Source organism: Carassius auratus, chromosome 31 (genome assembly GCF_003368295.1).
Source record: "Carassius auratus strain Wakin chromosome 31, ASM336829v1, whole genome shotgun sequence".
In the NCBI taxonomy this organism is placed as follows: domain Eukaryota; kingdom Metazoa; phylum Chordata; class Actinopteri; order Cypriniformes; family Cyprinidae; genus Carassius; species Carassius auratus.
In genome coordinates, this window is record NC_039273.1 from 5,906,371 (window position 1) to 5,922,878 (window position 16,508).

The 16,508-nt window shown below is 36.1% G+C and overlaps 2 protein-coding genes across 3 annotated transcripts in view; one reads left to right on the forward strand and one right to left on the reverse strand.

The window, feature by feature from the left end:
- Positions 1–657: 657 nt before the first annotated feature.
- LOC113050329 (probable RNA-binding protein 19) lies at positions 658–13,341 on the forward strand. Its single transcript, XM_026213185.1, has 24 exons — positions 658–809; positions 1,275–1,457; positions 1,588–1,716; positions 1,834–1,866; positions 1,951–2,206; positions 2,290–2,567; positions 2,656–2,715; positions 3,712–3,790; positions 3,879–3,950; positions 4,255–4,461; positions 4,554–4,684; positions 4,762–4,886; positions 4,957–5,053; positions 5,137–5,247; positions 6,293–6,493; positions 6,629–6,701; positions 7,465–7,622; positions 7,716–7,776; positions 7,910–7,989; positions 8,085–8,140; positions 10,830–10,949; positions 11,161–11,263; positions 11,406–11,526; positions 12,676–13,341. The coding sequence occupies exons 1-24, from the start codon at positions 774–776 to the stop codon at positions 12,756–12,758; spliced, it is 2,853 nt and encodes a 950-aa protein (XP_026068970.1). The 5' UTR covers positions 658–773; the 3' UTR covers positions 12,759–13,341.
- Positions 13,342–13,578: 237 nt separating this feature from the next.
- LOC113050327 (contactin-4) overlaps positions 13,579–16,508 on the reverse strand; it is a 135,970-nt gene continuing 133,040 nt past the window's right edge. For both annotated transcript variants that reach the window (XM_026213182.1, XM_026213180.1), the window contains exon 23: positions 13,579–15,579. In XM_026213182.1, the coding sequence (XP_026068967.1) occupies positions 15,488–15,579 (92 nt within the window). In that variant the 3' untranslated portion in view covers positions 13,579–15,487. The remainder of the gene's footprint in view (positions 15,580–16,508) is intronic.

Consider the following 16,508-nt stretch of genomic DNA (forward strand, 5'->3'; position numbering starts at 1 on the left):
TTTCTAGGAATTGAGATGCTTACAAGGATATCATATTTCTAGTTCACTTAGGGGGGGGAAAAAAACATGTCAATATGATCAGCACACTATACAGGAGGGAACAGGTTTAAAATAAATACAAACATGAAAGTAATTACGGGTGTTTCTCATTTACATTAAACATCTCATATGCTTTTATTTATACTACTACTACTACTACTACTAAAAAATAAATAAATAAATAAATTAGGACTCCTTTTTAGCACTTATTACAGACATAAATAATGACTTTGAAAATATTAACATATTATTTAGCTGTAATTACACCCAATATAATAGTCAACATAATTGCATTTTTAACATTTTTTTTTTTTTTTTTTTTTTACATTTTATAATTTTTTTTTGTCGATTATGAGTTAAAAATAATACACAATATGTTAGATAAGATACAGACGGACCAAATTGAGACAGGCATAATTATTAAATTTGTGCATGTTTTAAAGATGATGGCTAATTTATATATTTAAAAGGTTTACTATATAAAAATATAGTGTGTTGAGTTCAAAAACATAGTTATGAGTATTTTTTTTACGCCAAGTTTTATTTGACTTCCTTCGATCATTCCACTTACGTCCAGAAGAGGGCAAGAGGGAGCCACTTTCAAGTCCCTTCTGTGACGCCATTGACGTCAAAGGGTAAAGATGGCGACTTACTGAAGAGCGCCATGCTTTATTGTTGATAAAACAGTATATTGTTATTTTACCTTGAAATCTCACAGCGGAATTGAAAAAAAAATGTCGAGGTTAATAGTCAAGAATCTCCCAAACGGGGTGAGTATTTATAATGATATTAGAATATGATGTAAGTCCGCTTTCAAAGATGCACGTCAACAAAGATTTGATCAACTTTTAAGCACGTTTATTCCATAAAAAGGTAACTACAGCTGTGTTTTTGGTTGAAGCGGTGTCGTGGATTTGCTGTGTTTTTTGGAAAATGATAAACTGGTACTGCCACACTTTTTTGAGCACCGTTTGAATGCAATGTTGCATTTATTAAAGAATCATCACATTATTATTTGATGGCATCATTGCAACATGGTACCACCACCACTGTACTTTCCTATATGGATAATTAATGTAACTAAAATAGTTTATTTTGATTATTATTAGGGATGTTACGTCAGACAATGACTAAAATGCATTGTGATCTTGAACTGCATGTGATCTCATTTAGATGAAATATGTTATACTGTATTTATAATGTTGAAAGTCATTTAATTTACTCTGTTTCCTCAGATGAAGGAAGACCGTTTCCGTAAAATGTTTGCGGATTTTGGGACGCTTACAGATTGTACGTTGAAATTCACCAAAGATGGTAAATTTCGCAAATTTGGATTCGTAGGCTTCAAGACAGAAGAGGATGCAGAGAAAGCTCTAAAACATTTCAACAAGAGCTTTGTGGACACATCTAGAGTTACTGTAAGTGACAGGATAAACATACATATATATGGAGAGAGAGAGAGAGAGAGAGAGAGAGAGAGAGAATAGTAAACCATTTTTAAACAATTTCGTTCTAATTCTTATCTTATCCATTATTTGTCTGAATAAGGTGGAATTCTGCACAGATTTTGGAGACCCAAACAAAGCCCGACCTTGGAGCAAACACACACGCCCTCCATCATCAAACAAAGTTACAGAAGAACAGAAATCAAGTGAACAAGGAGAAAAAGATGAAAAGGTTGTGCAGCTCTCCTGTCACTTTTCCTATGTCTGCACTGATCCACTGTTTTATTGGAATGCCTGATTGAGTTTTCATAAGTCAAACTGAATTTATGCTTTTACTCCATTTCCACAGAAGAAGAAGAAGCCTTTGAATGTTCTTGGAGATGTAAGTATGCTGCTCTTTGCATGACATAAATCATACTCTGATAAATATGCAGAGATTGGATGAACTGTAACTTGTAATCCTCAGCTTGAAAAAGACCAGAGCTTCCAGGAGTTCCTCGCTGTGCACCAGAAACGCACACAGGTGCCCACTTGGGCCAATGACTCCATGGAAGCGACTTCTGTCGGAGTTGATAAGAAGAAGAAGGAGAAGGAGGAGGAGGAGAAGAAGAAGAAGCAGAAAGCAGCTGTCAGTGATGATTACCTAAACTTTGACTCTGACGAATCAGATGAATTAAACGATGCTGAGGATGATGAAGATGCTGATGAAGAGGACAAACGAGGTAAGAACTTTGTGCTTTCTTTTAAGACAGTGCTGATTATATAAGTGTGACTTCTCATTCCCTCCAAATGTGTTTTCTACCAGATACTGATAAGAAAGCATTGAAGAAAGATCTGTCTGACATGGATTATCTTCGCTCCAAAATTGTGGAGAAGTCAGACTTGGTGGATGAGAAAGAGGCTGATGAGGATGAGGATGAAGAAAAAGAAGGTGACAGTGCTAATGCTGCCGATAAGAGTGAGGAGGAGGAAGAGGAGGAGGAAGAAGAGGAAGTGTCCCCAGCCCAAAACCCAGACAGCGCTTATGAGAGTGGTGATAAGACAAGCAGCCAGAAAAGCACCAAACCAGCAGCTCAGAACACGGTCAGTGTGATAAAACACAAGGTCTTTTAGGGAATAGTTAGTGACTATTAGAGGCTCGTATCTTTATGCTGTTCATACACTTTTATAGATTGAACCAAGCACAGAGTTCACAGTCAAGCTACGAGGTGCTCCATTCAACGTCACAGAGGTGAGATATATCGGTTACTGATCAATATTGAACATTTCACTGTTTTACATCAGCCTTTGTTAATATTATAGTGAAATGCACAAGAAGCTATTTCAGACAAACACATAAACTTTAAGTATTACACCCAAATAACCATTCTAATCCATTCATTCTAACTGATTTTTACGGTCTGACCTGAGTCTATTTTACAGTGTTCATGTTTACATTTACATATAAAATTATAGCGCAATTATATAAATAACTACAGGTACATGTTATGTTATTTATTTGGAGCTTATAATTACACACAGTTGTTGTTATTAGTATAGTAATTAATTATAGTAATGTGTCATGTGTGAAACATGAACGCTGTAGCATAAACTTTTACCATTTTTTTATATAGGAAAGATATTATATTCCTGATAAAATGCACTACTATTCAAAAGTTTGTGATTTGGTATGATTTTTGACATGCTTTTCGTCACTTCGATGTCTGCATTTATTTGCTTAAAAATACAGGATAAAAACAGTAATTTTGGGAAATATTTTATTTTAAATGAGCTGTTTGATATTTGAATTTATTTCAAAATTCCTCTGACGGAAAAGCTGACCTTTCAGCAGCCATTAGAAAGAAAATAGAACATAGCATTTGTTGATATAAAAATATTTTGTAATATTATAAATCTTTAATGTCACTTTAATGCATCCTTGCTTATTAAAGTTATTGGTAACTTATATATATATATATATATATATATATATATATATATATATATATATATATATATATATATATATATATATATATATATATATATATATATATATATATATATATTAAAATGTGAAAATATGAAAATATGAATGAATTTAAAATTGGAACATGTATCCATCATTCATATGGACACAGCTACTTGCAATATTGGTACATAAATCAACACCTTGCTTATAATTTATGCATATGAGTTTTATCAGATCTTTTCAAACAGTGACGACTGATTTATCACTTCATTGCAGCAACAAGTGAAAGAATTTATGACTCCTTTGAAACCTGTTGCCATTCGATTTGGTAAAAACAGTGATGGGCGCAAATCAGGTAAGAGAATCTGTTGGTCACAGTCTGTAGCTGATTCAAAGATGTTGCTCTGGTGTCGTTTGATTGATGGCGAATTTCCTTTGATAAGGTTATGTGTATGTGGACGTGCGCTCAGACGCAGAGGTTGAGAGGGCCCTGCGCTTTAACAAAGACTACATGGGTAAGCAATTATTCAGTCTCTTTGACAAGAACACAACTTTGACGGAAAGGTCCTGTGTGTGTTGATTTGTGAGCGTAATGCTGTGTTCACCCCAAACATGCGAATGAGGCGAATTCGCGTCTGCCGCGCTAAACGCCTCATTCGCGCCGCTAGACCTCCAGACGCGTGTAAATGCGTATTTACATTGACTTAACATTGAAATCATTCGCGCCAGATGCTCTATTCGCGTTTGGTGTGAACGCAGCATAACCAGTTTGAAAACAAGTGCTCTCGATGCATGTGCATTATCTGTGTAAACCCACAGGGGGGCGCTATATTGAAGTGTTCAGAGTCAACAGCTTTAAAAATGAGGGAAGGTCTGCAAAGAGAAGCGAGAAGGAAAGAAATTTTGTGCACGAGCTGAGGGATGATGAGGAAGAGGAAGACGTGGCGGAATCGGGAAGACTTTTTGTCAGGAACCTGCCGTACACGTGCACCGAAGAGGAACTGAAAGAAGTCTTCATCAAATATGGTGAGTCACATGACATAACTAAACAATGTGGGAAATAGCACAATTTCTCAAAAGTTGTTTAAAAAATATTTTTTTGTGTGTGCTTCTATCAGGTCCTCTTTCTGAGGTGCTTTTTCCCATAGACAGTCTGACTAAGAAGCCCAAGGGCTTTGCCTTTGTGACATACATGATTCCAGAGAACGCAGTCTCAGCTTTGGCTCAACTGGATGGCCATGTTTTCCAGGTACTGATCCAGTCCTTTACCCTCTTATGTGTCTGTGTGGTTTTATTTGCTTTCTTAAAACTGTTTGGATCCTTTAGGGGCGGGTTCTGCACGTCATGGCTTCAAGGCTGAAGAAGGAAAAGCCAGATCAAGGGCCCAACGCTCCAGGCAGCTCCTCGTATAAGAGGCAGAAAGATGCCAAAGACAAAGCCGCCAGTGGCAGGTCAGCATTTGATGAAACCAAATTTTACTTGGAAATTTCCAGTGGTATTCACAATTTTGTTCTTGCGCAGCTCTCATAACTGGAACGCTCTGTTTTTGGGCACGAGTGCAGTAGCCGATGCCATTGCTGAGAAATACAACACGACCAAGAGCCAAGTGTTAGATCACGTAAGTATTTGGGACCTGCAAATGGTCTCTCTTGTTCTGGAGAGGATCAGCGTAGGTGACACTGGTTTTGTGTATGTTTTCAGGAGTCTGATGGCAGTCTGGCAGTGAGGATGGCCCTCGGAGAGACACAGATTGTACAAGAGACCAGACAGTTTCTCCTGGACAATGGAGTGTCTCTGGACTCGTTCAGTCAGGTATAGTATGTGTGCTTTACTCACATAGTTCTAGTCAAAGGTTTGGGGTTTTTGAGAAACTAATGCAATTATTCAGCAAATATTTCAGTTTCAAATAAATGCTCTGCTAGTGTTAAGCTGCAAAAGAGTTTTATAACCAATCGGTAATGCTAAAAAAAATGTTTATTGGGCCAAAATCAGGACATCAGAATGATTTCTGAAGGATAATGTCACACTAAAGACTGGAGTAATGATGCTGAAAATTCAGCTTTGCATCACAGGAATAAATTACATTTTATAATATATTAATATAGAAAATAGTTATTTTAAATTGTAATAATTTTGTAGTCATAATAATAAATTAGTAGTAATTTAGTAATAGTTATAATTATTCTAATTATTTATTGAATAAATGCAGCTATTGTGAGAATAAGAGAATAATTATTTTTTAACCATTCAACTTTTGAATGGTAGTGTAAATGCTGTCAACTTAAAAATGTTTTGATTTCTATCATACTGGCACATCAGTTCCTGTGATTAAACTATAAAGCCATCTTTTTTTCTATAATAGATATTTGTATTTAAAATTAGACGTGCACCAATAGTAAAATTCTGTCGAAAGAGAGAATTTATTTTCAGATTTTATCAAATATGAATGTTCTATACTATGTGTAAGATAAATGAAAAATCTAACTAAAATCAATCATTTTAAATACTTAAAGAAAATATAGGTAATCTAAATGTAAAAATATAAAAATATCCAATGTCGACTGAGATCAGTTCATTAAAAAAAAAGAATATTGCCTGATTATTATTGATTTGTTACAGATATATTGTGCATTCCTATTTGAAACACTGACTTTATTACTAAGCCATCTATTTAAATGAGAATGTGAGAATAATTCATAATTTGGCCTGCATGAAGTCTGCATCAGATGAATTCCAGTTCGGCATCAGAATTCCAGAGTTCGCTCAGTTTGCACAGAAGAATGTACGCCGACTGTGTGCAAATCTGTGGCATCTGTTTGTATCTGCATGAACCGTGCTTATGTTTCCATCTGTTTAGGCAGCAGGCCAGCGCAGTAACTCTGTGATCCTGGTGAAGAACATGCCCTCGGGAGTGCAGGTCGCAGAGCTGGAGGCTCTGTTCTCACCCCATGGGTCTCTAGGAAGAGTTCTGCTGCCCCCATCTGGCCTCACTGCTATAGTGGAGTTCCTGGAGCCCACCGAAGCCAAGCGGGCCTTCATGAAACTTGCATACACCAAGGTGAGTGGGGACTTGTTTGTGACGGGCATGCGAGCTACTGTGAAAATGTACTGAAATATAAAAAGGAATTTCTGCCTTTGGTTGGTTTAATAAAACTTGTGACTTGGTATGATGTTATACGGTCGGTCTCTTCAGTTCCAGCATGTTCCGTTGTATCTGGAGTGGGCTCCTGTAGCGGTCTTTACAACTCCCACAGCACCTAAACCAGGTAATACTTTAACCCTGCCATATCAGCCTGCTGGAGCTCAAACCAGCAGTGAACGATGTATGTATGCCTAAAGACTCAGAAGTTCATAACCGAGACATCTATTAAAATGACATCATGAGAACTCATAATGATCCCTGCATGGAGTCTGTAGAGAATTCCAATCATTCAAATTCGGAATTCCATTGAAAACACAAAGTATTATTATTATTTTATAAATGCATTTATTAGTTTTAAAAGTTCATGTGTGGGTATATTTTAAGAAATTTTTTTATTCTGTCATTTATTAATTGTTTAATTTAAACATAAGTTAATGCATTAGATATAAACTAATAATAAATAACTATTCATTTTTAATCTCGGTTAAGGTTAATTAACATTTATTTACAGTTTATGTTATATGTTAAGTATATGATAATTAAATTGTATCAGTCAAGTTGTATAATTTTTCTTTAGTTAATTACAAACTATTTTATATATAAATTCAGAACTTTGTGGCCAGTAAGATGAAAATTAAATACTATTATTATTAGTAGTAGTATTATGTATAATTATAATAAAAAAAAATATATATATATATATATATTTAAGACTCTTATGCTCACCAATACTTGGAAGAAGTTTTAATTTCGAAGAAAACAAAACGCACACAAACAGTTCTGTAATATTGTGAAATAATATAGCAGTTAAGAAATTAAAATTGCCTTTATTGTCACTTGATACATTACTGTCATTTTCTCATCCATGTCCATCCTTCTCCTCCCAGAGGTAAAAAAAGAAGATACATCTGCTGAGAACAATGACTCGGCCAAAAAAGAAGAGGAGGAGGAAGAGGAGGAGGAAGAGGAAGAGCAAATATTGCCCGGATCAACTCTCTTCATTAAAAACCTCAACTTCATCACATCCGAGGAAGCATTACGGGAGGTGAGCGCAGAGGCCACGGCGACATGTGTTGTGTGATCAGATATGTTAATAACCATCTCACCATATATGGCTCTCATTGTGTTCTTTTATCAGACGTTTTCTAAATGCGGTGTGGTGAAAAGCTGCACAATATCAAAGAAGAGAGATAAAGCTGGTTTGTTTTCAGTCATGCATATTTACCATATCAATTTCATCTGTGTATTTGTTAGTGCTCTCATTTCTCACATCTTGTTTCCTCGCTGTGTGAATCTCTCCGTGATCTCATTGTCTCTGTGTCACTGTCTCAGGTAAAATGTTATCAATGGGTTATGGCTTTGTGCAGTACAAAACTCCAGAGGCAGCACAGAAAGCCATGAGACAGCTGCAGGTAAATGACCATCTGCTGCCGTTTGCTGTATTTCTGTATGCACAAATATTCATGTGATGAAATAGATTCAGGCAACTTGTTCATTTTTCTTGCAGCACTGTAAATTAGATGAACACCAGCTTGAGGTGAAAATATCAGAAAGAGAAGTCAAGTAAGTTGAGGCGTCTTTTGTGTCTTAAAGGTCCTGTGTAAGACAGGATTTCACAAACCCCAAGCTCTTCTAGGGGTCAGCAAAAGTCATTTTTAAGGGAGCTGGTTATAAATTGACTTGATTCAGTGACGTTTTTGAACGATTCAGAATCAGCTCCTAAGATTCATTTACTCATGAATAAGACTACACTAGTCAAGCATATGAAGCTTTTTCAGTAGGAAGACATGTTTTCTGGCTTTTATTTTTGCAGTACATTGTCATTTTGTCTTGTTATATATAATTTGGACTTCAGGTTGACATGTTTAAGCAGCAGATGCAGGTGTAACCGATCCAATGTAGAAAAGTTTTCATTCACTGATCTCTCTGTGGTTTTGGGCTAACTTTCCTATATTATAGTAATTTTATGAAAATGATTATGTTTCAGCTTTATAATGAGATAAGGTATCTGAACTTACACCTAAAACACATGAACCAAACTCTGCACATAATTTCTTACCTATGTTACATAAATGTATAAAAGTGACGTGACATTCAGCCAAGTATGGTGACCCATACTCAGAATTCGTGCTCTTCATTTAACCCATACAAAGTGCACGCACACACACACAGAGCAGTGAACACACACACACTGTGAACACACACCCGGGGAGCAGTTGGGGGTTCGGTGCCTTGCTCAAGGTCACCTAAGTCGTGTTATTGCCGGCCCTAGATTCGAACCCACAACCCTGTACTCTCTAACCACTAGGACACGACTTCCTTAAAAGGAATTTTTTTTCTTTAAACACTGAACTTTTTCAAAGAATAGGTTTAGCATTGCTGAAATTTGATTTATTTGTTTACAGGATGCATGCAAAAGTAATGTATAATGAGGGCCTAATTTGCACATTAATGTGTTTTGTTTAAACTCCTATTACAAAAGATGTAATGATGAGAAACTTTCATACGAGTAAAAATTATAAATGTATATATATATATATATATATATATATATATATATATATATATATATATATATATATATATATATATATATATATATATATATATATATATATATATATATATATACAGTATTGTTCAAAATAATAGCAGTACAATGTGACTAACCAGAATAATCAAGGTTTTTAGTATATTTTTTATTGCTACGTGGCAAACAAGTTACCAGTAGGTTCAGTAGATTGTCAGAAAACAAACAAGACCCAGCATTCATGATATGCACGCTCTTAAGGCTGTGCAATTGGGCAATTAGTTGAAAGGGGTGTGTTCAAAAAAATAGCAGTGTCTACCTTTGACTGTACAAACTCAAAACTATTTTGTACAAACATTTTTTTTTTCTGGGATTTAGCATTCCTATGAATCACTAAACTAATATTTAGTTGTATGACCACAGTTTTTTAAAACTGCTTGACATCTGTGTGGCATGGAGTCAACCAACTTGTGGCACCTCTCAGCTGTTATTCCACTCCATGATTCTTTAACAACATTCCACAATTCATTCACATTTCTTGGTTTTGCTTCAGAAACAGCATTTTTGATATCACCCCACAAGTTCTCAATTGGATTAAGGTCTGGAGATTGGGATGGCCACTCCATAACATTAATTTTGTTGGTTTGGAACCAAGACTTTGCCCGTTTACTAGTGGGTTTTGGGTCATTGTCTTGTTGAAACAACCATTTCAAGGGCATGTCCTCTTCAGCATAGGGCAACATGACCTCTTCAAGTATTTTAACATATGCAAACTGATCCATGATCCCTGGTATGGGGATCCTTAAATAGGGGCCACCTGATTCACACCTGTTTCTTCACAAAATTGATGACCTCAGTGATTGAATGCCACACTGCTATTTTTTTGAACACACCCCTTTCAACTAATTCAACTAATTGCCCAATTGCACAGCCTTAAGAGCATGCATATCATGAATGCTGGGTCTCATTTGTTTTCTGAGAATCTACTGAACCTACTGGTAACTTGTTTGCCACGTAGCAATAAAAAAATATATGAAAAACCTTGATTATTCTGGTTAGTCACATTGTACTGCTATTATTTTGAACAATACTGTATATATATATATATATATATATATATATATATATATATATATATATATTTTTTTTATATAAGGGGGGGGGGGGTGAAATGCTATTTCATGCATACTGAGTTTTTTACACTCTTAAAGAGTTGGATTCCCATGGAGTATGGCTCTGTGTGACGTTAAATGGAGCGGAATTTCCTTATATGGGTCCTAAGGGCACTTCTGCCGGAAGAGCGTGCGCTCCCGTATAGCAGAGCACTGAGAGCACAACAGACATTCACTGATCAGAGCGAGAGCGTCGCGAAAAGTCACAAAAGGAGTGTGTTTTTGGTTGCCAGGGCAAGACAAACCTGCACCGATTACCAAAAGTGATACAGCATTAAGGGACCAGTGGATGGAGTTTATTTTTACAGAGCATCAGCGGAGTTGTGCAAGTGTTTTTGTTTGTTCCCTGCATTTCGAAGATGCTTGTTTTACAAACAAGGCCCATTTTACATACACATTTCACCCCCCTTTAATATATCATACACACCAGTTTTATTTTTAGATTACTTTGTCATTGCTTTAAATGCCTTTTTGGATGTGGTTTCTTAGTCTGTTTGAATAATAGGCACACACATAAGTAACAGCGGTTTTCCTCCTGTCGTTTTTGCAGGTCAGGTTTGCCAAAATCCAAGAGGGGAAAGCAAACTGCCAGGAAGCAGACGACCTCTAAGATCCTGGTGCGAAACATCCCCTTCCAGGCCACAGTCAAAGAACTCCGAGAACTCTTCTGGTGAGCCTTGCTTCACATTTAAAGGCCATTTGTGTCATCTTCATTGTGTTTCATAGAACATTTCCACCTTTAATAATGGAAATATTTCTCACTAGCAAAAATGACTGTGCTAATATCCCGGTTTTGGACGTTGAACCCTTGTAATAGTCTGTCATGTGAGTCTTGAAGTGCAGGTGTAGTATGTGATGCTGGATTCATGTCTTTTTATCAGCACGTTTGGAGAGCTGAAGACAGTCCGTCTGCCAAAGAAAGGGATCAGTGGAGCCCACCGTGGTTTTGGCTTCATTGACTTCCTTACTAAACAAGATGCCAAGGTGGGTGCATCTGTCTCTGTATCTTTCTCTGTCTTTTTTCCCAGTCAGGTAGTCACTTGTGAAACACCTAATCAACATTGATCTTGTCCGCTATGTGCAGTAAATCTAACACGGGCTTTGATTTCATGCTGGTTTCTTACAGAAAGCGTTCACTGCGCTGTGTCACAGCACCCATCTTTACGGCAGGAGGCTGGTGTTGGAGTGGGCGGATGCAGAGGAGACTGTGGACGACCTGAGACGGAAAACCGCACAACATTTTCATGGTAAAACCTCTGCTTTATACACACGGTCACAGTTTTTTTGCGTAGACAGTTGCAAGCAGTTTAAATGAGTAGCTTCTTAAAATTTGCCACACTTACCTAATTGGAAGTACAGTAGCCTCAGTAGCCTACAGAAGTAGGTCTTTTTGAAAATAGAAAAAACTGAAAAAAGTAATATTGTGAAATATAATGGCAACTTAAAATGTCTGTATTCTCTTTTAATATAGTTTAAAATATATATTTTTTTAATTGAGTATTCAGTGTCACATGATCCTTAGGAAATAATTTAAATATGCTATTTTGGTGCTTAAGTTTTCTCAATAACAAACTATTTTTGGTAGCATTGTAACATGTCACAGTTTTTCTGCCACTTTAATGAATCAGCTGCTTCATAAAAAAGATTTACTAGATATTCAATGCTTTTCAATAGTCATCTTTCAGTAGGTTTCCCAGAATTCCTTTTTTTCTTGAGTTTAATCCCTTTTCTCAACCTATTTTAATAAATTAGGTTTATAAAAAAAAAAAAAAAAAATGGAAAAGTGCTAAACAAATACTGGAAATAATTGTTCTGTGTGTGAATAAATGTTTTATCTAACCGTTATTGTCTGTTATTATATTTATAATATTTATATAATTACTTATCTGTAAATATTAACAAATATTATTTGTGGCTTTTTTTCTTTAACTTTATTTTATAATTTAGTGACTGTTTGATTTAATTCTGTTGCTTCCAGAATTTGTTTTTTTAATGAATAATCAAATAAATAGTTGACCAAATAATTATCATAGTAATTTAGTACAGCCTTTTATTTATTTTTATTTGTCAGTTAAACCAATAGCTGATTCTATTTATATTCTATTCATAGTTTTAGTGCCAGACTGATTTTTTTTTTTTTACATTACTTTTTATTTAATTTATAATTTGAAATATTTTGTCCATTAAATAGTCTGAAATGTGAAAATTTTCACTTTCAATACTTTTTTTTTTCCAAATTGCAGTTTGACTGTTGATTAACGGCTTGGAAACTTCAGCTTTTCAAAGCACTAGCTACTCCTAGTTTGAAGTTGTTTCCACAACACAGGTTGCAATTCTAGTCATTTGCCCTCTGTAATTTAATGAAAACAAATCTGTCCCCTTATCATCTCTCTCAGATGCTCCTAAGAAGCGGAGGAAGGCAGAGGTGTTGGAGGGAATCTTGGAGCAGATGGAGGTCGGGGAGGAAGACGGGGAGTGAATAGCAGCCGTCAGTCACCTCCAGCATCTATGAGAGAGTAAATCATCCAGTGGAACTCCATTTATCTCTATCATGACTGCTTCACCGTCTCTTCAGGAATTCTTCCTTTTGGCCCCAGATGCTCCCAATTAGCTTTTTATTATATGCTCATACATCATCTCTGTTATTGCTGTCAGTGTATTAAACACAGCGTCTCCCCGCAGACCAACTCTGGCTGAAGGTGAACTCGATGAAAAAGATGCCCAAAGGCCACGTTTGCTTTAGCTGTTTTAATCGTCACCAAGGGCCGAGACGTTTCATACTCTGCTGTGACACGGCTGATAATAAATAGTAACTGACCAAAATATCAGTAGCGGAAAATTCCTTCAACATCATTTTGTGACAGAAAATGTGTCTATTGTAGTCTGTTCCTGACTAAGAATAAATAATGTAAAATCTTTTTTTTGCATGTATAACAGTCTTTTCCAGTGTGGGTCTCCTCAATCTGAACACCAGTCAGCGTTGCATTCAAGACTTTACAAATGCTTTCATATTTTTGGGGTCATACTGTATTTATTGATGTGACAATAAATAATTTTGTCTGGAAGCGTTCCTATCTTAGGGTAGTAATTACACTAGAAACCTCACTTTGTAAAAGTGGTCTACAGTTTACACCGATGATGCCTTCCACACCACATAGAGGCAATTCTAGTGAACTTGCATGATATCATGTGGCTTCAAATCAACCTGTAATGTTATCTGTTGTGAAATATGGAGTTTTCTGTTTTATTAAAGGGTCTTCCTTTTCCTTTAATCTTATTCTAAACCCATTTGAGTAAAGGCTGGAACACACTTGCCAACTTCGTAAATGGTTACAGAGGAAAACAGGAAATGTATATCTCACAATTTTGACCTTATTACTTAAAACAATGCTGCAACTGAATATTAAAATGATAATTAAAACTTTTTTCTTTTTTTCTCAGATCACAGACGATCATGATTTAGTGTACATTGTTTATACAAACAGCGCACATGTAATATGGATACCTTTTAATTTTTTTTACATGTACTTTATGAAGCTACACAATGGTGGTATAGGTTTGGAATGATGTGAGCAAATGACAAAACTCTTATAATGCACCCAATCAAAACGTGTGTGATCATTTTTATAAATGTCATTTATTTTGTGATCCAGTATAAACAGAGAACCTTGGAGGAAAAAGTTATAACGGTATAATAAATGGAGTTCTTAGAGAAAGAGCGTTCTGGCTATGACAGACACACAGATACACAACTCTTCAGAAATGGATGACTGTAGTTGTATCCTTTCGTCAAAAGTTCATCGGTTAGTACCTAATGAATCAAGAATGGAATGAATACATCCACATGCAGAGTCCCGCTAAGCTAAGAAACGTATATTCTGTTAGATAAAAACCGAGATGAGTTTTGTAGGAAACTTCAATGTCGTCCACTTAAATATAAATTATCTGGAGTATACAAAAAAGCATTTAACTTACATATACATTGGTTCTCACTCAGTCTCAGAGCTCCACATGTCCCTTTAAGCAGTACGTCTATTTGCATCTCAAGAAATGACAAGCTACTTTCATCGCACCAATCCCACGTGGCATTTAAAAAAAATGCAGAGCTCGTAGCCCCTACATTAGCAGAGGTCACACACGCGCACACACACCGTATTGCCTTGAAACAATGAGGAACAGCGTACGGCTGTTATAATATGGAACACGGATGCAATAAAATCGCACCAACTACACAAACCCCAGCATCCCGCTTGACTAACCACTCACAGCCCTGGCGTCCAGCACTTATCTAAGTAGGTAACGCTAAGAAATATGTATTAAGGCTTTTCTGAGGACCTGAGGATTTCAAAAACACACAATGAGGCACACAAAAGGCAAAGAAGAGCTCTAGACGCGACACACAAACAGATAAGCGTAAGATGATGAAATAAATAAATAAAAATAGACGGCCAAGATCAACGCCTGGTGTCTGTTTGCTTCTGACCAGTGCAGAGAGAGGTGACAAAGACGCCAATGTGCGGCCTTCAGGAGACGTCCGACTTGGCCTTGTAGCAGCATTCTCTCCAGTTTCTGGTCAGGATGATATTTTTTGTTGTTGTTCACTTTCTTCCAGACGTGATTTCAGTGCAAGTTTTCCCGCGTCGTAAACAGTAAGACGTCCTTGGAGATTCTTAGCTTGGTAAGTACATGTGACCCACAGAGGACCATCACCTCGTGTTATGATGATTAGTTGGTTTTCAGCCAAATATGTCTTGCTCTAAATGATTATGTTCCAGACACTTGCATTTTCTTACAAAACATTGTACATGACATGCATCTAAAGCGGTTCCTACACACCTGGCGTACTCTAATAGGAACAGACAGACCAACTGGATCAAACAAAAAAGTAAAAAGCTAAGTATGTCTTACATACAAAAGAGGCATGTGACATTTTCCTCAAAGTTTGTTTTTTGGTATTTATTTTTTTCTTTAAGCTGCTTTGGTAACATCAAATTCAATCCCATCAGCCTTCAATCTTTTTTGAATTGGCTAACAAACCACACACTCGTTTAAAAAAAGTTTTTTTTTCTATTTATCCCAGTATTATCGTTCACGTAGGTCCTCTGGTTTGTATGAACGAGTTTTCATCGATCTGTCTGAGTCACTTTTCTCAGTCTTCTCTAGAGGAAGAGCGTTTCGTCTGAAGTCAGCGGCCCGCGCTGTGTTCTGTCATAAAGATGTGCGAGCTGTGAGGGAGAGAGCTATTGTACTGAGGGCAGAGAGAGTGGACACACTGGACGCCGAGCCGATGGCATTGGGACCTGAAAGAGAATCAATCAGCAAATGAATGAATGAAGACAAAACCGAACAAACAAGAGCATGATTTAAAATCCCAGTCATGACCTCAGTGACACTTCAGCTGAGTTGTTGAAGCTTAAACAGTGAAGAGATTCAGAGGAAAAATTTTTAGGAGCTCAGATTATATTATATTATATTATACAGGATGCTTCAAATGGTCAAATGTTTCAGGTCACTAACATTTTTTATTCAGCAAGGAATTGATAAGTATTGATAAGTAAAGACATTGTTCTTTTGACCTTTCTATTCATCAAATGAAAAAAAAGTGCATTGCAGTTTCCACAAGTTAATAAAGCTGCACTGCACTACAACTGTTTTCAACTGATGATAATAATACATGTTTCTTAAGCATCAAATCAGCATATTTATATGATTTCTGAAGGATCATGTGACACTGAAGACTGGAGTAATGATGCTGAAAATTCATCTTTGCCATCGCAGGAATAAATAACCACTTAAAATATAATTTCAAATAAATGAAACACGTTTAATTGTTATACAATATTACTTTTTTGTGTATTGTAATTTTAATGAAGTCTTGGGGGGCATAAGACATTTCTTTCAAAAACATCAAAATATCTTAATGTTTTACATATTCTCATATACAAGTCTCTCATATTCATATATTTCTTCTCACATAGTAAAATCATTTAATGCATATTTCATGTCCAGTTGTCCATTTATTAATTTATTTGATGAGAAGTCGTGTAATCAGCAGGATAATGTACAGTCAGCCAGTTGTTAGCGGAAAATGAATCCCTTCAGGCTGATTCAAGTCTAATCGTCCGGTTGAATTTAATTTTGTAATAATGACCTGCTGAGTGTAAATCATCCCTTAAAAATTATATTTGTAAATTTATAACACATTCTTTCTTTCTTTTAATGGTAGCCT